The sequence below is a fragment of the Artemia franciscana genome, unplaced genomic scaffold, assembly GCF_032884065.1.
Source record: "Artemia franciscana unplaced genomic scaffold, ASM3288406v1 Scaffold_2165, whole genome shotgun sequence".
Lineage (NCBI taxonomy): Eukaryota > Metazoa > Arthropoda > Branchiopoda > Anostraca > Artemiidae > Artemia > Artemia franciscana.
In genome coordinates, this window is record NW_027063146.1 from 1,916 (window position 1) to 27,037 (window position 25,122).

Sequence of the window (25,122 nt, forward strand, 5' to 3'; positions counted from 1 at the left end):
TCAAGTGCCTTCCAAGTTTTAGGTTCCCCTCCCAACTCCCCCCCCCAATGTCACCAGATCTGTTCGGGATTTAAAATAAGAGCTCTGAGACACGATAAAGGGGGAAAAACATGCAAATAAAAGATCATAATTCAACTCTCTAAGGCTGGATTATCGAGTGCGCGTGCTGTGACTTGCAAATATCACAAAAACTAACAAATATAACTAGGTAGCACTAGATAGTACCTAAGTCTATTCTCGAAGAGATTTTGCCGAGATTTAGCTAGCGCTAATTTGAGCCAATTAGATTTCTGATGGGCTGAAACGTCTATGAAAAATTCTGATCGGCTCAAACTAGCGCTGGCTAAATTCCAGTGTGAGTAAAACCTAAACCCAAGCCAGAATTAAAGTATAACAGCACAAACTTGCACTAAAGGAGAAGATAAATTTTGCCTAGCAAAATTGCTAAAGACCTACATAGACAAAGATTGTTTTTAATGAGTATTCTTTTATTCTTTTTATGAAATTCTTTTTTTTTATTAATTTCGGAAAGAATACTGAATTCCTTTGAGCCAAATGCCACAAAAATACTGTAGGTTCATAAAGAACAATTCTTATGAGCTGATTAAAAGCAATCTGAAAAGCAAATTTTGTAAAAGAACTATTTAAGGGAACAAAGCAAATTTATTAGCAAACTTACCAGAAAATCATACTAAAGAAAGATAGAAAAGAAAATATAAAGATCTAAACAGTTAATAAGACCACATTGGCTAAGAATGACACCAGAGAAAATGTAGAACAAGGAAGAAAAATGGTGCTAATCATAGCTAGTGAAAAAAAGAAACTGCAATTAATCTGGCTGGGATCTCGCATAACCATCATAAGACCAAGAAAAAGAATAAAAAACTATAGGGGAAAATTAACAGGACAATACAAAAAGACAAACCTTAAAAAAAAGCTGGAGAAAAGGCAACTGAATACGTCTGGTGAGCCATTCAACATCCGGTTTTTCTTTCATTTGGCTTTCCACTGTTGCTTGACTTTTACTATTACTTTACTTTTCCTCCTTTTTCACTGGTTGCGATCTACCACGTTTTTATTCATTGTCTACGTCTTCTCGTTATATCATATGGTGATCCCTACATTTTCTCGTTATATCATAGGTTTCTACAAAATTCATCAAGCTATTCTTTTGAAACATAATATTCCTAAAACGTACCAAAATACTGAGTAAAAAACTACTTCTACTACTACTACTACTACTAAGAACTCACTGCAGCACCAAGCACCTGAGATCAACAAAGCTGCGCACGCTCCTCCCCCATTCTAATCTATTTAAAGCCTCCCTCTTTATACCCTCCGGGGAAGTTCCCATCCCCTTAAATCTTTATGATATCCTCCCACTCCAACAGCGAACGTCCCGCTACTGTTTAGCCCCAGACGATTGCCAAAAAGGGACAATCTTCGATAATCTGTTGAAGCAAAACTACATCGAAGTAAAAAATACGATAGCGTAAATGAGCTTTAAAAGCAAAAATACAAACACATAAACACTTACATTCTTCATGTAGAGAGGTGGGTGTTTGAATGTTCAAACTTCGATCCGCTGGTGGAAGCTCAAATGATAATCTCTTCAAATTCTTGGAAGAAGATGGACACCATGTTTTTTGTCGATTTGCTCGTTCCAACTGCAAAACAAAGGCAAAATTCGAAAATTTAAATAACTAAGGTGACATGGACTGTGACAGGGGCAGAGAGGTAGGATTGGCCAGAAATTTCTCATGGATTTCGAGAAATTGTTTATCGTTCTGGACGAGGGGGGGGGGGGGGGGGGGGGGTTCTCGAACCTTGCCCAATAAAAACATCATAGATCGATTAAAAAAATTAGAAAATATTATTTACCATGCACTTCTTGTAATATATATATATATATATATATATATATATATATATATATATATATATATATATATATATATATATATATATATATATATATATGCGTGAGAATGTGTCTGTGTTTATCTGTCTGCACTGCTTCAATATACAGAAAAATCAAAAAATACGCATATACTAAATCTTTATTTATCATATAAATCCGAAAGTATTATTTGAACTATTATCTTTAATTTGTCTTTTGTTTGTATTTCCTTGTATTTTCTCTTAGGTTAGGCTTAGAAAGAAGTTTAAAAATGGTCATGCTGAGATTACTGGATGATCAAAACAGTTCGTGGTAACGAACTGTAAGCAAGGAGCGACCAGGGCTAGTAGTACCCCAAACACTGAGGAAAGGAGCTTAGACAGCAATAGATATATGTATCAATTGAATACATGAAATTTATCACGATTAAAGTTACGCATCAAGGCTACGAGACTGAGAAAATTTGCCTTACTTTCAAAAAAGAGGGGAAATTAAGACAAATAGAAATTATTCTTTGTATTATTTTTTTTTAATTAATATTTGCATATGTTTTGAATGATAAGTCCCCTTTCCCTTCTTGGGAAAAGACTTTGGAGTGCACTATAAAGAGACATTTAGCAACAAGTCATTTTGAAATTCTTAAAAACATTATTTCACTTTATCCCTTCTATTCATTTTTTTTCTTTGTGCTTTCAGTGTTTGCAGCACATATTAGTAGACTTATGATTTTGAAGTGCTTCTAGTTAATTTTTAGAAGTTGATTTGTAAAAGACTAGTATTGTACTACTTGTTTTTACTAACTTCTACTAAAATTACTAAAATCCCTTTGCAGCAATGGAACGCGAGCTAACACTTATGATGTCAAATATGATGTAATCCTTTGTATTAAACAGATCCTCCTTTCCCTCTTTTGGCAAAAAGACTTTGGGGTGCACTACGAAAAAACATTTAGTAAAAAGTTATTTTGAAATTCTTAAAAACATTATTTCACTTTATCCCTTCTATCCATTTTTTTCTTTGTGCTTTCAGTGTTTGCGGCACACATTAGTAGACTCTGATTTTGAAGTGCTTCTAGTTAATTTTTAGAAGTTAATTTGTAACAGACTAGTATTGTACTACTGTTTTTACTAGCTTCTACTAAAATTACTAAAATCCCTTTTGCAACAATGGAACGCGAGTTAAACACTTATGATGTCAAATATGATATAATCCTTTGTATTAAACAGATCCTCCTTTCCCTCTTTTGGCAAAAAGACTTTGGGATGCACTACAAAGAAACATTTAGCAACAAGTTATTTTGAAATTCTTAAAAATATTATTTCACTTTATCCCTTCTATTCATTTTTTCTTTGTGCTGTCAGTGTTTGCAGCACAAATTAGTAGACTTTGATTTTGAAGTGCTTCTAGTTAATTTTTAGAAGTTGATTTGTAAAAGACTAGTATTGTACTACTGTTTTTACTAGCTTCTACTAAAATTACTAAAATCCCTTTTGCAACAATGGAACGCGAGTTAAACACTTATGATGTCAAATTTGATATAATCCTTTGTATTAAACAGATCCTCCTTTCCCTCTTTTGGCAAAAAGACTTTGGGATGCACTAAAAAGAAACATTTAGCAACAAGTTATTTTGAAATTCTTAAAAATATTATTTCACTTTATCCCTTCTATTCATTTTTTCTTTGTGCTGTCAGTGTTTGCAGCACAAATTAGTAGACTTTGATTTTGAAGTGCTTCTAGTTAATTTTTAGAAGTTGATTTGTAAAAGACTAGTATTGTACTACTGTTTTTACTAGCTTCTACTAAAATTACTAAAATCCCTTTTGCAACAATGGAACGCGAGTTAAACACTTATGATGTCAAATATGGTGTAATCCTTTGTATTAAACAGATCCTCTTTTCACTCTTTTGCCAAAAAAAGACTTTGACATTTAAAAAGTTCTTTTTAAGTATAGTACTTACTTTACTAATATTTTTACTAATATGTAAATATGGTACAATAATTCTCGTGTGGTAAATTCTTGCTCGTCTGGCACAAATCTAATTAGAGAATATTGGTAGAATATTTAGGACAGTTCTTCAATCCTCACTAGAATTGATTTTTTCGAGATTTTATTTTTGAACAAGTGTTCTGTGAAAATCTAAATGACAAGTTTTCTGTGACGAGTTTTTCTCCGAGCTTTTTGCTACAAAGCTTTTCTCTATAATTTCATACATCAAATTACACATAAAACCTTTACATATCAATTTTCTGTATGCATAAAATTATACCAAAAATAAATATATATATAAAAGATAAATATATATATATATATATATATATATATAAAATACCTCGGTAGCATTCCAGCCTTTTGGCGTTGGATCATGAGTGGACACGATGAGCTTTTCTTTAAGCTCACGGATCATTCTATCTTTTTCTTCGATAACGGCAGAGACATCTAACATGACTGTCGATTGGTTTAAATTTGAACCACTTTGCTATAAAAGAGAAGAAATACATAAGGAACATGAATGATCCAAACAGTTAAGGATTAGCACATTCAAAGGTCTATATCCAAACCTGACCCAGTGGGGAGGGGATATAGTTTGGGCTTAGGCCTCCTTCTCAGAATATGAACAGCTAGATAATTGTTTATAAAATTATAAATTCCTTTCGTGCGAAAAAATTGACCCAAAAGCAAAATGAAGATGAAATTTAATTTAAAGCTCAGTGAGATAAGAAAATTATAATGGGAGAGTTTAAAGGCTCTTCTTCTAAAAATGTTTATGGTGGTCCTTATTATTTTCAATTTGGCCCATTTCCATCATTTGCAATATTTTGTAGATATTGCGGCATTTTCACAGCTACCCATACTAATATTTGGTCCCCCTTTTAAATATCTGGATTGTTTGGATTCGTCTCCCTTCATTGTCTTCTTACATTTAACGTACCCATTAATTCTAAAAGTTGCAGGACATTGTGTGTAGTTTGTCCAAATCCAAGACAAAGCCCAGGAATGTACCTCCTCTCGCTCCTCATCCGTACGGATTTGGATCAAACCCCTTACCAACCCATCACCGTTTCCTATAGTAATGCACCCATATATTCTAAGAGAGAAGTTTTAGGCCTCGCAAACAAGTGAGGTATTTCTCAAATAAAATCCAGAATGCAGGGTTGAAGAAAATTCGAAGCCAATTAAGGAAACATTCACGTGTTTAAGTTGTACAACTTAGAAATTTTAGCATAAACGAAAAAAAATCTAAAAACTTGTCGAAATGTCTAGATAAAATTTTTTAAGAAAATTGATTACTTACGAAGAATACATACAAATAACAGATCTAAAGAAAGAACAAAATTAGCTAAATTATAATGCATTTTTAAGACTTTGTTTTCCTTGTTCGAAATTCTTTGTCATGAACTGGCAAACTTAAAATGTCTATGACACATTATTTCACTACATGTGAAAGGGTCATTCTAACCACCCAAGTTACCACTCTTTTTCCAGTTAACTATTGATAGACATTGAACCAAAAACATTTTCCAAATTTTTATTTAAAAAAACTTTTAAGAGCACAATTAAAACCTGAAAGGAGCAGTAATAGTAATATAATAAGTAAGAATTAAACAAACAGAAATTACTAAGAATGGATAAACGAATCCTGAAACTAAGTGAAATCCAAAATTATTAATAAAGCCATACTTAGTCGAAATAGAAACTACTAAAAGTGGGAGTTGAATAATAATATAAGCAATACCAAATAGTGATTGAAGTCTCCTAAGGGCCTGTGACGTTTGTAATTTACTAAGAACAACATATACACATATATTTTGATATATTTATATTTTGTTTATCCTCCATACTATTAAAAAAAAAAACTATGCATTGATCAACTCACCGGGAAAAAGAATCGTTCAAGTAAATACATTTGTGACAATTGATTCAGATATATACTTTTAATTATACTATTAAATTTTAAATTTGTCTTAAGATAAACGCCACGGAAAAGTAAACAAAACTTAAAGTGCCATGTGTAAAAGGAACACAGTTTGTTTAAAGTCATATCTATTTTTTTATCCTTCTTTTTCGCGTACACCAGCTTCGTATTTGGATACCCTAGAGGCCTAGATTATTATAACTTTAGGACACTACTTGGGGTGACTGGCCCTCTTCTATCCTAAAACGATTGAACACATTCTAAACAATTTATTACCTCTCACATTGGGTTTTGATTCTAGTTCATATTAGTGAGTCCTAGCCAGGTAAATAGTTAGGAAGGGGTTGCGATTTTGATTCTTGTCCTTCTATACCTTTTCGAAAGTTTCCTTCTTTTCTCTTACGTTTCCAAATGACTCGGTTGTTTTTGAATTTTATTGTTTTTGAATATTATTATGTTTTTGAATATTATTATGTTTTTGAATTTGAACTTATTTTATTCGTTAGTTTTTCCTTTGAATGGCCTTTTATTTCAAGTTGTCCAAGTTCTAGACAATTGAGAGTTAAAATAAAAACTGGATAAAAGAGTTGACAATTTTCCAGCCACTTATGAAATTTCTAGTTAAGCACAAATCCCTCTTTCCCTCCAAGGAGTTTTGGAGGCTGGTAGCCCAAAAATCCTTAGTGCAAAACAAAGAATGAAATTCTTAGTTATTAAAGAATTAGCCGAGTCTTAATTCTTGGAATGAACTTACTTTCATCAGAAACACGTTGCTTTTTGTTTACAATTATGTTTTGTGAGTTTTTAGGTTTTAAAAATATAGACGACCAACCTTATAAAAAGGTCTTTTTCAAATTTAGGCAAAAACTGTAGAAGTCATCATGAGTTTTGCCTAAAAAAAGAGCAGTAAATGTAGGTTTAATTTCGCATCTCTCTAAAGCATTCCAGAAAAAAAATCTGAACCTCGTCCTACTAAGGGCCTATGGTGTATATTATCCTTGGCACATTTAGAAGTTATAAAAAAACATTCAAGTATCTACGAGGCATTATCTTATATTAAATATATACAGATTTTAGAAATATGAAGGACATTAAAAGAACCTAAGATGTGAAGTTAATATACTTACGCTAATTCCGGTTATTACTAGTGCAATTTTTCTGCCACAACGCGGCAAACAATTCAAACTTCTCATCAGAAAAAATATTTTACTGATTTTCGCTTCTTTAACTATATCATTTATGAGAATTGATAATTAGAAACTATTAGGTCCTTGAGAGAGATTTTGTTCGTTCAGCGTTTATCTTAGCCTCATTTAAATTGTTCTGATTAGTTCCGACATTTCGTAATTTATAGTAAATCATACTTCGCAACCTAGTGAAAACTCAGATGCTTCAAATACAGGAAATAAATTAGCTGTTAGAAAAGCTTTATAGGAAGAAATTCTCAAATGAAAATCTGACCTGCCATTCAATGTCTCTTAGTCTTTTCATTTTGTTTTTATTTCAGTTAGTTTTAGTTTTTCATTTAATTATTTAGTCTTTTGTTTTATTATGGTTTTATTTTAGTTAGTTTTAGTCTTTTATTTAATTATTTATTCTTGCATTTTATTCTAGTTTCTTAATTTTTTGTTTTGTTTATTTAGTCAATTATTTAGCTATTTAATATTTCATTTTATTCTAGTCTTTCATTTAGTTTTTTGGTTTATTTGGTCTTTTATTTAGTTATTTAGTATTTCATTTTATTCTAGTTTTTTTTTATTTAATTTTTATTGTACTTAGTTTAGTCTTCTATTTCAGTTTTTTTACCTTTCATTTTAATCTAGTTTTTTGTTTTTTTTTTAGTCTTTTATTTAGTTATTTAGTTTTTAATTTTATTCTAGTTTCTTATTTTGTATTTTTTTTGGTTTATTTAGTCTTTTATTTAATTATTTAATATATCATTTTATTATAGTTTTTTATTTAGTTTTTTGTACATTTAGTCTTTTGCTTAGTAATTTAGTCTTTCCTTTTCTTCAAGTTTTTATTTAGTTCTTATTTTGCTTAGTCTTCAATTTTTGTTATGTAGTTTTTAATTTTATTATAGTTTTAGTTTTTTTATTTATTTAGTCTTTTATTGAGTTATTTAGTCTTTCATTTTATTCTAGTTTTTTATTTAGTTTTTATCTTACCTAGTTTTAGTCTTCAATTTTTGTTATGTAGTTTTTCATTTTATTATAGTTTTAGTTTATTTATTTATTTAGTCTTTTTTTTTGTTATTTAGTCTTTCATTTTATTCTAGTTTTTTGTTTAGTTTTGTTCTACTTAGTTTTAGTCTTGTATTCTAGTTATTTAGTTTTTCATTTTATTCTAGTTTTTCTTTTATTTACGTTCATTTGGTTTATTTAGTCACTTTATAACCGCTCAAGTGAGGTGATTCTTCACTATGTTCTTTTGAGCTTCGTATCTTAGTTTGCACTAAGGACGGCTGAGTGGAGGTTTCGGCCGAAATATTTGCATTTTCGGCCTTTCTTTTACTAACTCGTTTTCCTCCGACTTCTTTTTTTGTCATGCACGGGCAATGTAGTCTTGAAAATTATGTTGGGTTTGCTATTGTTCTTTACTTTTTTCCCGCTTACATTTTTTTTTCTCAATACAAGTTCTGGTCAACAATATTCAGGCAAAAGTGCCAAATGTTTACCTAAATTACCAAATTACCATAAAATATCATTAGACTTTCAAAACGTAGGTATCAATGCTTAACCACCCTCAACTTAAAGAGAAATGGTGGGTACTAATACTATATGCACTGTGGGGGTTCTGGCCTCTCTTGCACCCGAATCAAATACCCAAGGCAGAAGTCCCTCCCTTGCATCCCAAAAACTATCAGGCCACATTTTCACAAAATTTTCATTCATTAACGAAATTTTCATTTGTCAACAATTCATATATATATATATATATATATATATATATAATATATATATATATATATATATATATATATATATATATATATATATATATATATATATTTTCAAATCTGACTTTCCTTACTATAGCCTCTTCAAAATTACTAATTATCTCGTTAGGAATGGTGATGAAGATATTGGAAAAAATGAGAATTTTGGATTGAATTTGCTTATCTTTACTGCCAACTGTGCCCTCTATTTTAATAAAATTTGAAAAATTACAAAAAGGTTATAACCGTTAAATCTTTTATCTGAAATTTAGCGCCTCAAAGGTTTCTTTACCCAGGGCAGTGTCCCCTCTATCATCTTCCTAAAACCACCTCTGCCATTGCAGCACCGAGTCCCCAGAAATCAACAGAGCTATCTATGTTAGCTTCCCCTTCACCCCAATCTCTTCAAGGCTTCCCTCTTTACTCCTTCCTATGGAATTTTTAAGGAATGCAATAGGGACAAAATGAATGCACAATAGGGATAGAGGAAATGAAAAAGCACAAAAAAGAGAAGAAATGGAATAAGTGGATAAGTAGAATAGAATAACGGAGAAAACAGAAATAGAAACTAGAAATGGAATACAGTAGATTTAATTCTTTGAAACGGCTTACCAGTTGAAGCTGAAGGTCTTTGATCTTCTTTTCGTATCTCTTCAACATAGCCTTGTCATTAACGACCTCATTGACCACAGGCTTGTTCATGATTGTTTTTGCTCCAGTTGCAAATCTACAATAGAAGCGTTTATTCAGCTAACATCTTTACTCACTTCACTCAATCATTCAATTCGGTCAGTGTCTCAATCTTACTATCCTTCAGTCTTATTATACGGAGGGAAAAAATCCTGAACAATTATGAAAAAAAGCAGCACTTCAAACTTTACAATGGACTACGAATAGGACTAAAAATATACAAATCTTCAAGCCTCTGAATATAATAGCTCTATTCCAGGAATCTTCGTTTCGACCTGCTTTTTTGGAAAAAAGGTAAATCCAAGATGTAAATCATATACTACGGTAAAACCTACCAGAAACCAAATAAAATATTTTGCAAAATCATCTTTTTTACAAAGGTTTTGTAAGGCATAATTAGGCTGTTTAGCACACCTCCTCATCGTTTTATTTTACATTTAAAGCAAATTTTTCTTTTTTGCTTCATCTTAAAGGCTGTCTTCAATTTCAGTTTCGATTTATCGACAAGTCTATCGTATTTATAGACAAGAACTTATTAGCTGAATTCACGGAAGATACGACATAAACATGAGTATACAAACAGATAAAGCTCAAGATGGTGAGATATTGAATAAACTAAAAACATAATGAAGGGACAAAGATTAATAAACTAATAATATTTAATTATCTGTTATTAATTATAGATTATAATCTTTAATTATTTGTTATTAGCTTCAGTCTAAAGTGGGTGATTTAGACCACAAAATGTTTATAATATCAAATAGGTCAACATTGAAGTCTTTTTGCATTTACTACAAATTACTTATATTTTAGAGCTAATCGGTATTTTGAAACAAAAATAATAATAATTATTATTTAACTATCATTAATGATACTTGGGTTATAGTACATGCTATACATGTGGTCTGTAGCAGACACTACAACAACTGTCAAGTGTAGTGAACTAAAAGTTGTTAATTAGTTAAAAGTGTTGGAGAGAAAATTGTATCATCTTGCGGATATTAGAGGTTCTAGTCGTAAGGGACACATTAGTCTCCTTCTTATCCTTTATCAGTAGTTCCCCCATCCCTTTTCTTTCTTTGGCTTATTATAATAGTTTTACAAAATATTAAAAAGGATAGTATATGAGAGAAAAATGTTAGTCGATTTGGATGCTGAATGACTCTAATGAGGTAATGAAGGATCTAGCCTGATTGATGCAAGAGATGTTTCCGAATCCCTGGGTCTGAAATTAAAATGTTTTAAAATATTCTTCAAATCGTTCATCCTTAAAGGAATAGCTGCCTCGCAACCATTGCTATTTTAACTTATGCTTTTAATACAACTAAATTATAATTCGAATCATTTACAGTGATTGAATACGAAAAAAGAAATTTACCTGAAAAAAAAAAAAAACCTTTTGGGTTATGTTTCTTTGTTTAACCTGACTCGCAGCTAGCTCTTGGATGTTTTTTTTATTAGCTTTTAAGCCTAAAATTCAGAAACACCAAACAAGTGATGGCCTAATGCTACAATTAGTTTAATGTGTTTAACCATTATTTAATTAGCTTAATCATTAGTTAATGTGGATACAAAATGTTAATACTACCGATAGTGTACGAAAAACACCAAAAGGATATACAAAACACAGCCGACAAGTGACTTGGAATCATACCAAAAACTGTATCGGAACCAAAACGTCGATGTGAAATCGGGATTATTAGGTTCAAGAAAAATTTTGGCATTGTTCCATTAATGCTAAAAATATATTTTAACCTAAGAAATCATGGTAATGAACGCGGGCTATTTTGTCGGTGAACATACATTCGTTTCTTTTTTTCTTCTAATTAATTTAGGGTATTTCTGCGAAACCAGATCATAGGCTTGTTGAGTCTTAGTTCAGCACCAAGGTATCGTAAGTTCAAGTTTATTACCCTTAGTTCCCGCATGCTGCGATTCGTGTAAAAACAAAATTCGAGCTACGCCTTAAATTTATAGAAAAATAGCACAAAAAGACTAAAAATCACAGGTATAATGCATAGAAATCGCAAATACCCTTACCTTTCCTTGTTTAATCTGACTCTAAACACATTTGCAGCTGTTATACTTTCATTAATACAACGAAATAATCAACAAACCAATGGAACTGGTTAGAGATCTCACAGAAATAATCTGTTTTTGATAATTGGCACATTTATTTTAGTTTTTCGCAAGACTTGTCATAGGTGATGGAAAACTTCAACGCATGCGGATCTGGGTTATTCCCACAAAATGCTGGTAAAAAATCTTTCGTAATCCGCAGAATCGCTGCGTTCTCCCCAAAAAGCAGAGTGCGAAAACAAGGGTCCCAGGCAATACTGTATCTCAAATGTCTACGTTCAAGTTTTTCATTTGAACACTCATGTCCAAGTTCTTGCATTTATTCGAATTTAAGTTCTACTGTAAGTTAGTAAGTAAGACGGTACTAGATCCTTAAGGTCCAAACCGGCGGTGTTGATCTCCGTTTCATGGCCCTTCAGCCAGGAAGTGCAATGGGGAGTTGGGGGCCAACCATCCTGTGCTTTCGTACACCCTTCCTGCTTACCTTCCCAAAATTTCTCCAGGTACCCAATTAGAGCTGGGTCGACTTTGGCTGAGCTTACAGAGTCAAGCCACTGACCCCCATCCCAAACTAAATAACTGGTCACAATTGGGATTGAACCCGTGCCCCTTGGACACAGAATTCCCACGCCAGCACGCCAACCACTCAGCCACCGTATGATTACTACTGTATGATTTCAAAAATGAACATCCGATATTTTCGTTTTCGACTGGCGATAATTCAATAAACCACGATACAGCACACCTCCGGAAACTTTTTTTTTCGCTTACCTTAAGGTAGAAAGAGTTTCATCAACCGATGCAGGTGATATGGCAAATATGATGGCCGTCCTTGCGTTGCCACCCAGCGAATTGCGTAGGATATGTGTGAGTTTGTTGTCTCTGAAATTTACGTGCCTGCAAATGAAATCACGAAATCGGTAAAAGGAAAATATCATGGGTAAGGAAAGATTAATAATTAAAGAAAAAGTAAGATCTCAGATAACATTGCCCAAATATGCAAAAAGGCAAGGAGAAAACAAACCATTAACCAAACTTGGTTAAAAAGAAAACCATTAACCAAGTCATTTTTACAATTAAATTGGTCTTTATTTAAATTGCATAGAAAGGTTGTTCTCTTTTAAGTTTAATTATGTTTCTTCGTGGTTTAGTTTTACTTATTCCTAACACATACAGATTGCATCTTTATATAATGAAAACATTATTTTGCTTCATTGTTTAGAATTTAAGGTTGTCTCTCCAATTGGAAGATATGAACATTACTTTTCTTACTTATCTTAAATGTTAGTATATAATATGCATTTATCTCTATAAGTATTAATATATAATATATATTTATCTCCATAAATATTACTATATAATATACATTTATCTAAATAAATATTAACATCTTATATAAGTGTTATAATGTATAGCATTATAAAGATTACATTATAACGATTAGAATACTATTATTATTAATATAATAATTAATAAAATATAATAATTTATATAATATAATATTATTATTATTAATATAATAATTATGTTATTAACATTATAAAGATTAAAATATTGGAAGCTACAGTGATGACAGTGGTCAAATATGGCTCTGAAGCATGGGTACTCCGAAAGGCAGATGAAAATTTACTAGATGTTTTCCAGAGAAATTGCCTACGGATTGTTCTGGGTACCCAGCTGACTGACCGTATTTCAAACAGTAGGTTGAACGAAAAGTGTGGTTCAATCCCACTTTCTGGGGCTATAATGAAAGAAAGGTTGAGATGGATAGACCACGTTCTACGGATGAAGGATGACAGATTACCGAAGATTGTCCTTTTTGGCCAACCGTCTGGGGCTACACGGAGAGCAGGTCGTCCTTGTCTGGGTTGGGAGGATGTCATAAATAGAGATTTAAAGGAAATGGGAAATTCTTGGGAGGGTGTAAAGAGGGAGGCTTTAAATAGATTAGGTTGGAGGAGGAGCGTGCGTAGCTGTATTGGCCTCAGACGGCTTGGTGCTGCAGTGAGTTATTAGTAGTAGTAGTAGTTATAATGTATAAAATATGATATACTTTTTATATCTCATTAAAATTATATTAGATGTAAGTAAGTAAGTAAGTACTTTTATTACCCGAAAATTCACTAGAATTACATCGGAGTACGACAAAACTACTGACACATGACAGCAAGCCACGGGTTCGTCCTTCCCTTAGCCTTTTCCAGGAAATTCTCTACGACCCGGTTAATGCAAACTGTTGGATCGGACACTCCGTATTTACGCATGATATACGAGTTCTTCATCCACGGAGGAAGTCTCAGGAGGAACTTCGCAAATCGAAAAAACAGAATTCTTACTTTTGTACATTGGGCGGAAGACAAATAATTCCAAAAAGGTGCTATATACAGTACATGTGGAGGGCAATGGCATTATACAGTGACGCAAGAAATCTACGGCAGAATCGATGTCTGTTACCAATGATTGATCCGTAAGCAATCCGGATTTTCGCCTCTACGTGTCGTAAAAGCAACGTTCCTGTCGAGTAGAGGCTTTGACCGATTGGTAAACCAAGTTAGGTAATTCTCTCACATGGCTTAACAGCTGAATCATCTAAAGGAATTTCATTCTCATAATAACCCGCGTTGAAGAACAGTACGGCCGATTTAGACACATTAAATGATAAACCTATTTTATCATATTCCCTACTCAAAACATCAAAATTCTTCGATAGTCGATCGGCAGACCTGTTCAAATTAAGTAGGTCGTCAGCATACGCCATCAACGAAACATCAATCCCTTTTGAAACACAAGACGTAGCTACCTGGGCTTGTGCAGGCAGAACGCTATTGTTATACAAAGTCGGAGACACAACTGAGCCTTGCCTGACCCCTTTACAAACTGGTACAACAACGGATTCAGTCGGACATGAGGGTATTTTAATTTGCGCTCTAAGGTTATTGTGCATATAATACATAGCTCTGACAATACACAGATTTAGCCCTTGTTTATACGCTGCTAAAAGGATATGCGCATGCACCGACGAGTCAAACGCCCGGCTTACATCAAAAGAGCCAATAATTAATGCGTCACCCGTTGCCAAAGAATCAGACGAAATAGTAGCAAGGGCGAACAGAGCATCAGCGCAACCAAGACCTACCGTAAAGCCAAACTAGTAGTTTGGCATTTAGCAACAGTTTCTAACATTCAGCAATATAAGCATTTCAAGAAGCTTACATAAAACTGGCGACACAGTAATTGGGCGATAGGAGGAGCATATATTAGCTGGCTTCCCTTTTTTGAGGATGGGCGTAAGTTGTCCTCTACAGAAAACATCGGGCACAATACTGACTACGAATATGATCTGGTACAATAATGTTAATATTTCATGTAAAAGACGAATACCATTCACAAGGTGAAGTGCACACAAACCGTCCACTCCGCGCGATTTTTTCTTTTTCAATTTAAAGACATTTGCAGTTACATCTGAAACAGTTACGGTAAAGTCCGGAAAACTCTAATTTAATAACACAGATTCAAGTTGCTCGATATATGGCCTTGCTACACTGGGATCTGGGGCACTAAATTCGCTCGTATAGTAGGCTTGCCAGTCGTTTGGGTCAAAAGGCATGGACTTAGGCGTTTCTTGGCGGTCTTTCACGCGATCTTTCCATAGACGACTTGGATCGTTGATTATTCTCTCTGTATCTTCATGTTTCACATTTGTACGATGCTGCTAGAGGGCTTTCTCAAATTTACGTTTTGTGTGTTTACGGAGACAATTCAACACGCCGGATTTTGGACGACCGCCTTCCCTCCATACCGAGAACCAAAACTTAGCATCTTGACACGCTTTCACTAGCTCTCGATTCTTTGAGAACCCAGGGATTTCAGTATGTTTACGAATTTTCCTAGCGGGAACAGCCGCCTTTTCTGCTGTTAGTAGTGCATGGGTGATTTCACACAAAAGTTATTGACCTGTATTTTAGTTTCTTGGATATTCCTTTGCACGTTGGCTTGTAGGAGATTATATGATACATTGATCTTCTGCAGTGTCTTGTCGACCACTGTCTGATAAAGAGGAAAGTCGGCCTTTAACCAATCCGTTATTTCGTTCCACTGTGAAGAACTTTTTTCCTTAGGAATACACACATTAACACATGCTTCAATGGGGATATGGTCGGTGGAGTGACTTCCCATTAGCACGCTAATTGTGCCACTCACGTTTAATGTGCAAGCGACATGGTCTATATTTGAGACTGAACCACTGGTGTGTACGAAAGTAAAATCATTGTCTTTTGGAAGCACACGATACCGATTTTCCAATATGTTTAGGATCAACTGGGACCGAGGAGTTGAGTCGTCGGCTAGATCACAGTTGTAGTCTCCAATTATAACGCATTCCAGTTTGGACAACATAATGGTCTTGAGGCACTTTGCAAGAGCACGCACTGCCTTTGAAAATCGGTTATCTGATTCGTCGTCGCTGTAGTTTGTGGGGAGGTAGAAATTGACGATCACAAGATTCCCATCTCTTATAACCATAAAGTTTTCAGCTATATGAAGACTCTAAGAATCAACTGCAGAGCTAAATACGATCGCTAGTCCGCCAGAGGGTCTTCCACGTTGACGAGACTTTGCTGGGACAAAATAAAATGTATGATTGTCTGAAAACTTGAGCAGGCTGAGGCTATCACTTGTCAGCAGATGTTCTTGGATGCATAGAATATTGCCTCGCCGGCATAATTCTTCATTTAAAGGGATTCTGTGAGACACACCTCTGTTCAGGTTCCACAACACGATCTTAGTACTCGCATGCTGTTCATTCATCGGATTGGTTTTGCTTTCCAATTTGCTTTTTCATCTCAGGACATTGGAATGACTGACAGGTATGTTTTGTCGATTTACATGCTGCACAGCCAATTGGATTCGTGCAGGGGGTAGTAGCATTTGACGTATGGCCAAGGAAACCGTAACGGGGACAAACCTGGGGAGCGGAACACGCCGCTGAAATGTGACCGAATTTCTGGTAGTTATAGCATCGTTTTGGAAGGTACAAAACCTCTTCAATCAGAAAACGTTCAAACTCTAGTTTTGGCGGACTTTTCATGGCCAGCCTAGCTGATAGCGGGAGGAAAAGTACAACTTATAGGTTCGACTTCTACCACACTGCTCTGCCCTTTCGCAGCCTGAAAGGCAGTTTTTCACCTTATCGGCATCATATGTAGTCGGAATGTTTTTGATCACGCCTATAAAAACTGGGGATTTCACCCTAGCCCCTGCACTTTGCGATTTCTGGTTGATAGAAGAGGCAATGCTGTTTGCCTTGACCTTTGTTTTAACTACAAGCCGCCATTCAGATCGACTTCTTTTCAATTCAGCATCATCGACTGACAGGTCTTCTCCATACATACTCATCAAAAATTGTTTTCGTTCCTCCGGCGTGGTAGTGGGGGGTGGGTTCTTCAAAACTACGGAATAGGGTAATGGAGAAAGTCTATCTGGTGCAGGATTGGGTTGGTTTCCGTCACTTACAGATTTGCCGGGAGGCCACGGGATTTGGACTTGGTTGTAGCGCTCGAGAAAACCCGAGAACTGCCGTCGCATTTCATTCACGGTCGATATGATACATGCGCCTACTTCTGCTCCACTGGCCGGTACTTCTTGAGGATCGAATATAACCAGCTTGGGAAGTTCTATTCTTTCTTTAGCGCATCTTGCAAAAAGTTTAGCAATATCCATTAAATTGTCCTCGTCTTGGACGCATTTTGTAAATCGATCACCAGTTTTGGCCTCCTTAGTCAACAATTCTTTGGCCTTTAAGATTGAGTCTCTATCAAAAAACTCCACAGCTCGTTTCAAAAATACTTCCTTCTTTATCCTGTTATTCATTGAACGCGATTAGTAGGTCAACACAGGATTTAGTATTATAATCTCCCCCATGCTTGAAGCAAGTTACTGATATCACCAAGGAACAAGGGAAGCGTAAGGACCCCCTCACCTATTCCCTGTAATTTACGGGTAACTGAATACCAGCGGGTACAGTACGGCGCTTCAGGGGGGGGTTCCTTCCTCTCTTCTGCTTGTTCTGAGAAAAAATATGCACCTTTATGAAATGAAAGCAAAGATAGCGCTCTATGAATTTTGCAATATAGATGGCGGGCCAGTCTACTTGAGAAGAAAGATGGCGCTAATAAAAATACCCAGAGAGAAAGACCTATTCTAGGAACTGGAGAAAATCTCTCAAATAAATTTAACTATACATCTATCATTAAAGGGTATATATCAATGTGAATATAGCCTCAAAGCAATGCAATAGCCTTATCCCATTAATAGCAAACAAGCAAATTCAGCTGCAATAACTCTGGCAATAAGGTCTTTCTCTTTAGAAATTTAACTATCTAATTCCTTAAAATTATAACTGTATAATATATAAATATTATTTATCTACGAGTCTAAATATTATTTTGGTTCACGGCTCAAGATTTGAGATTGTCTCTCCAATTAGGCGAGTTGAATTATTTATTTTGCTGTGATTCTATTAATAAGACCATCGGTCTTGTGCATCTGTTACTGCGAAAGCTTATCCAGAAAGGGGCTTAGGGGTTGGAAACCCCACCCCTAAAAAAAGTGTTTGTCGAACCCATAAAACGCAACGAAATAAATAACATTTTTGTGATGCATTTTTAACATTTTTTAACCCCCCCCCCCCAAAAAAAAAAAATAAAATTTGTAACCCCACCCCCCAAAAAAATTAAAATATTTTAATGCCCCTCTCCCTCAAAAAATCCGTATATACCCACACAAACCCCACCCAGCAATGGATTTCCCATATGATCAGGGATCGGCAAGTAATACTGGAGTTAAAAAAGAAAAAAAAATCACAGACTTGTCGAAATGCTTGCCCTCCAAAGAGGGGTAATTTTTCCGTTTTATGTGGGACCCTATCACGAACAGTCTAAGCAGTCTATCAGAAGGGCATTCCGAGTACACTCAAGTCTACGCTGATAAATATCCAAACTTAAATTTTCTGTAATTACTTACAATAGATTCCCGCAATTTTTTACAAGATTACTGTGTTTTCAAGATAATTTACCGGGGCTTTTGTTTCCCGTTTCTCAATGCTGCTGGAAAGCGACACAAAGAAGATAAGGAGATGAAGCTATGAGAAGGCGAACAAAATCTGCACAGAAAGGTGAGGTACAACGAAACAAAAGAAATGATTCAAGAGTTGGACCCCAAGCTGACAAAACATCTATTATGACTTAATAGGCCTGAAATACGAATGGTTATGGAAACAATTGCACTGAGAATTTTCAGGGAGTCATCGTACCAAACAGGAATAACTAGTTCCCTGGTTTGCGAAAAACGCTATATGGCTGTAGAAACAAAAAGGCATCTGATGGAAGAATTTTCGGTCGGCATTAGAAGCCAGTTGGAGATATTTTATCAACTGAACATTAAGCTGAAAAACACGATATGGGTGTAGAAATAAAAAAGCATCTGATGGGACAAATTCCGGTCGGCATTAGATGCCAGTTGGAGATATTTTTATCAGCTGAATGTTCAACTGAAAAACACGATATCGGAGTAGAAATAAAAAAAGCAGCTGATGGGAGAATTTCCGGTCGGCATTAGATGCCAGTTGGAGATATTTTATCAACAGATTATTAAGCCGGATGACACAGTTAGTGATGGTAATGCCCGACAGTTTGCAAAATCCATGGTATAGATATGAAACTAAACATCCCTCCTCCCTTTCCACAACCAATAAGTAGTTTTGTTTTTGCATGTCGAGGTAAAAGGCGTTTCTGGTCTGGGCCTCGACTCAGTTTGGTAATAACAATAAGCTATATAGGGCTGAATTCAAATACCAAACATAGAAAGCGAATATTATTTCGTAGATGTCTGTCGTGATAATAATTAATGCACAGAAAAATGAAAACATTGCAGATTATAAACTCACAGGTAAGTTGTAACTTCTTAACGAAAACCTTAAATGTCTTTTAATAACATATTGAGAAAGCCCGTCGGATATTTTTCCTTTTTTTCTGAATAAAGGATAAGTCAACAGATATAAGGTGATATCTAATTAAACAAAGAATTTGGTTAATTAGCTCTATTACTATCTACCTTAGTTCTGCCCTAGGAATGACGCATGGACGGATGATAGATAAACTTATCTATCAACAAATGGACTAACCTCATTTTTATACGATCCTAATAGGGCTTATGCCAATTTGCCTCTCACTCACTTGGACTATCTGTCTTGGCTTTTTCTACAATTAGCCATGGCTTGATGCTTACAACTACTTGATTTTAATTCAAGTAAATTTTGAACCAAAATCAAGTAGTTGTGGACGTCAAGCCATAGCTAATTGTAGAAAAAGCCAAGACATATAGTCCGAGCGAGTGAGAGGCAAATCTGGCATAAGCCCTTATAAGCACCTTGATTTTAAAAACATATTGAGACAGCCCGACGGATATTTTTCCTTGTTTTTTCAAATAAAGAATGAGTCAACAGATTTAAGGTAATAGCTAATCAAACAAAACTGAAAATGCAGCGAGACCTAAAACCAAGCCGAAAAAATTACCTCTCATTTTTACTCAGTTGGTCAATAACCTTTCCCAGGGCACTGAGACTAACGTTGACAGCACACCCTTCTTTGACTCTTCCGCCGGTGGCTCCTGTTTGATTGACTTTTTCAGACCCAGCCAAATCAACTAGATTTAGATGAGAGAGTTGAATGGCGATTTCATCGCTACCAGTCTCACAGCGACTTCTGCTCTCAATAATCTGAAAAAAAGGATGAGTCATACTTCAGTATCGCAAAACATAGGTAGAAAGTACATGACCAACCCTTAGAGGAGATGGGATTTGGGAAGTTTTAACCTATTGAGATGGGATACGGGGGAGGATTCTAACTCGAAAGAAGTTGATTATGAGATCACTAGTTTTGAAAATCTCTGGGGAGAAAGAAGGGAACTTTACAAACAGCAGAAAAAACAGCTTTATAGTGTAAAAGGGTGCTGAAAAAAAAGAAACTGTACGACCTTCCACATCACGACAGGAACCAAACAGGTATTACTTCAAATAACGTAAGGTGGTTATTCGCAACAAGCCATGTATTAACGTACGAAAAATGTCGTTCAGTCCCGACTTTTAGGGCTACAATGAGACACGTTCTGAGGATGAATAGTGAAAGATTACCAAATATCCTTGTCGGCCAACCGTCTAGGGTAAATGAAAAGCAGTTCGTCCCGAAATTGGGTGGATGGATGTCACAAGGAAAGATTTAAGGGAAATGACAGCTTCTTGGGAGGATGTAAAGAGGGAGCCTTTGAATAGATCTTCATGGAAAGGAGCGTGCGTAGCTGTGTTGGCCTCAGACGGCATGATGCTGCAATGAGTTGTTAGTAGTAGTGTGAATTAACGGCAAAAAAGTGTCGGCCTTAAATATTCAATGGAAGACAAAGCTGGCTTATAAGACTGGTAGTGAAATTTTCTCGAATGTCACGTAATTGAAAATTGACTAGTGGGATTATCAACAGCAAATCCCCCTCACAATCCCCCCTACTTCCATTGTCTTATAAACTTATCTTAATAAACTGTGTCTCGGTTATGGTTAGACATAGACATAGACATAGACATTTTTTTTTCATCCAAAACATATAAAATAAACAAAAAATTTACCATTAACGGCCACTCTTAAGACAAAAGAGTCCTGGTTTAGCAAGCTTTCAAAATATTATCCCCAACAAGAAAATTCTGATTTAAAAAAAAAAGATAAAGGAAACGTAAAGATTGTTTAAAGTCAAAAATATAATAATTTGAATTTGGCGCCAAAAACCTTTCGCAAAAGCACTTTCCGCTAGTAGCCTAGATTCACTTTCCCGAGTCTAGCCGATTCTTGTCTTCTCACGAATATCAGTCTAGTAGCTTCTCGCTAGTCGCAAATATCAAATGCAAAGCTAAGTCAGCTTCGCTAGCTGGTCCACGAATAGCACCATACACCACAACTGTTATTCAACTTAATACAAAAAACGTTAGCCGACAACGGATAGCAGATCCGTTGCGGATAGCGGAGCTCGTGGGTCTACTTCAAAATATTATGTTCCTGTCCGATGTCATTTACAGAGTAAAATGTGATCAGAGTAAAACCTCTCAAATCTGGCACGCCAACCTCCCAACATCTAAAGATACATTTTTAGAGGGAGGTAGGATGGGCAGCAAAAGAAACCAATATATGAAAAATACATGAAGTAAAAATATAAAAAGTAAATATAAAAACATATGAAATATATAAAATCTTAAAAATAAATTTCGAATATACACCAAACAATATAATTAACCAAACGTAACGTGTAAATACCTTTAACTTTAAAAGAACAGTGCAGGAAGCACATCCGTCTTCTCATGCGGAAGGCAAATATGAATTATACCTTGTGGAGCCTTCAATTACCTAAAGGTTTGCAAAAATACCTAATGTTTGCTGAGGACAATTCAGAAAATAACAGTCAAATATCTGAATTAACCTTTGTGTCAGCTCACATTCCAAAAGCAAAAGATTTCTTACCATATAGAGACGTGCCAATTTTCAATATGCCAGGCAATTTCGGAATCAACTGTGGAACAAAACTGTCTACTTTGTAAATTTTTACTTTGAACCCCTGAGTAACCAAACAGCTAATCCCGCGAAATTATTTATTAAAACATGTCTAACTCCACCTAATGATTATTAAAATAACCCAACTTAATCTTTTTTTAGAAATTGGACTTGTCTAAAGATCTGGAGTAATGGAATCTCGACCAAATTACTTTCTCGCAGTCCAAGTTAAAAGCGCTCAGATAAGGATGAATGCTTCCATTTTGCAAAAACCTATAATTGAAAAAAACCCTACCTTTACAAAAGCCTTAATCAAACAAAGCTCTTTCCATCTAACGTTAAAAGTGTTATATCTGAAAAATAATAATGAAGTTGAACAGGTAAAAAGTGTTTTCGTCAAAGCCATAGAAAAATATGAACGAGATTTTACAAACGAAAAACTTTATCTTAATTTTCAAGGCATCAGAGATTTCTTTGAGCAAATTCTATATGCAAAATTAGAAAACGAAGATGTAGTTAAAACACGCTTAAATCCAGTTATAGAATAAATTACTAAAGAAATTACCAAGAGCGGTGTACAGTTCGCAAATCAAAAAAGCTGGAAGCCGCATTTAACGTTAGTAGACCTAAGAAAAGTAAAAAAGCTAAGGAAAGAGGCACGAAAACTCCACCCCTCCCTATCTTCCAATTTTAAAAACATGAGATTTGGAAGAGAACTAGTAAATAGTATACAATTACTATCTATTTTCGGGCCAAAAGGCAAAGAAAATTATTACGAAATAATATCAGAAATAACATTTGGACAAAAAGCCCCTAAATGAAACTAAATTTGAAAAAAAAATAAAGTAAAAACGTTTCAGGAAAGGAAAGAGAACGAAACAGGAAATATGTTTGTAAGGTAATAAATTTATAAATAAATTACGCTTACCAACACTAACATTGCAAAAAAAAAAAAATAACCTCCGTATAACTATCTTTATCCATATGCCTACAGTAATATAAATATGTTTAAAATTACCAAAACCTAATCTTGTAAGAATTTTACAGGCCTCTATAATAAGTGTAAGAATATATCCCACGCGGAAAATCTAATCTTAACACTTAGCCTACTGACCCCTTATAATATTAATATATATTCAATAAGATTCGATTGGCTAAGAAAAAAAAGAAGGCGGAGCTCTAGAGGTGACTATTGGACATTGAAAAAAAAGAGGCGGAGTAACTATATGTAACTATAGCGCGTTATAAAAGAAAATAATTTTTTTTCTCATTAATTTTAAGAAAGTACCAAATACATTTAACAAAATACAACCTCTTACCTTGTCCAAAATCTACATGGATTCGTAGCACGGTCCAAGCTTTGAGAACACTTCAAAACACAATAACTATAATTGATAAGCATTTGTTCACGAAATATACTTATATATCCCGCTTAGATAAACAAAATATGATGTTTCCACATTAATAATTGAACAATGAATCGTAAGACAAGGACTTTTATATTACAACAAACGGGAGGAACCCTTAATATTAAGGTCAACATTGTCGCCTTATCCTATTGAAATATGGCATATATCAGGTTACAAAGTAGAACATTGTTCTTAATTTAACTAGCACTCAGTCCAAATACAATAAAAGGACATCCTGGTATATTCCCCCCAACGTACCCTAATAAAACTTTCAATTATAATTTTCTGAAAAGTCAAGAGAAACTTATTTATAGGCCTAAATGACAAGTCGTAAACTTCGGATATAATAAACCAGTGTAATGTTCAGAACTTGTCTAATTAGTAAGCACTTCAAATCTAAAGGTTTTTCGAAGATGGCATAATTATAATGCACATCTTCAATCAACATAAATAATTGCGTTAGGAAGGTATCTTCACCTAATGGAAAAATGCGTTTTTTTTTTTTATTCAATCAAGTTGAAAATAAGACACTTATCTATTTCCTAACTAACCTGAAGGTTTTATACAAGGAAAAACTTAATGAGAAACAACATTTAATAAACCGTATAAAATTACGCCCTATTGCGCTGAGTTAGTTAGTAAAACTTAACTAAGATAAAAATGTGCCGCTACGCGCTGCGCTACGTGCCGCATAGGACTAAAATTAGAAGTGCTGCGTAAAAAGAAAAAAAATAAGATTCTGAATAGGTTGGTGTTTTCCAAGCTACACTATGCGCTGAAAAACTGTGCATATATTAATAAAGTAATTTAATTTCCTTTCAACCTAAACAAATAGTACGATAGCAAAAAATCTGATTGAAAGTTAAACGCAGAATTTTTATATGCTTATAATTTGGGTAATTTATATGCTATTTCAGAAAATACATCTTTTTTTTCATTTAAAATAAAACAGCCTAAAGAACTTAATTCTCCTTGAGGTTATAGGCCAAAATGGTTTATTGGAACCAATTAATTATAATATAAACCATCCCTTTGGTGTTATATTAATCCCATAACCAACTCCGTTGGTTAAAAATTAAAAAGAATTTCTAATTAATCATAAATGCTATTATTTTAAACTATAGTCTATATTAAACTACATGCTTAATACCTATGTACGTATGTGTATAAATTTAAATATAATAATTTTCCTTCCCCGACAAAATTTTACAAAACAGAGTAGTTTAAATAACTCTTTGTCTGAAACTTGGCTGCAAAAATATGATTTATAACAAATATTCTTAAAAAAAAAAAAAATGGTAGAAAGTTGTAAAATTTTTCGAAAATTTAATCTAATAATTTAACTTTTCTTCAATAATTATGATACAATCTCTTCTTAGTTATGAAACAATATAAACTTATATTACAAAATACCAATAGCCTACGACTTATTATTTAAATTAGGCTAAAATTAAATTATAAGTCAATTAAATTATAGATCAAAAGTTTTTTTTGTTTTAATAACTAGATTACTTAATGTTGAGCTTGAAGGAGTTCAAGTGCAAAAGAACACTTAACTTGTCGGAAGTCTAACTCTTATACCTTAATACGACACCCTCAGCCAATT

General features: G+C 34.2%; 1 protein-coding gene across 1 annotated transcript; it reads right to left on the reverse strand.

The window, feature by feature from the left end:
* Positions 1-1,537: 1,537 nt before the first annotated feature.
* Positions 1,538-20,409, reverse strand: LOC136042850 (osmotic avoidance abnormal protein 3-like; the record flags this gene model as incomplete). Its single annotated transcript, XM_065727780.1, has 5 exons — positions 20,095-20,409; positions 12,296-12,421; positions 9,368-9,482; positions 4,234-4,380; positions 1,538-1,667 (listed from the first exon to the last, which is right to left on the reverse strand). Coding segments are annotated over exons 1-5 (742 nt in total), but the record flags the coding sequence as incomplete, so codon positions are not given.
* Positions 20,410-25,122: the final 4,713 nt, after the last annotated feature.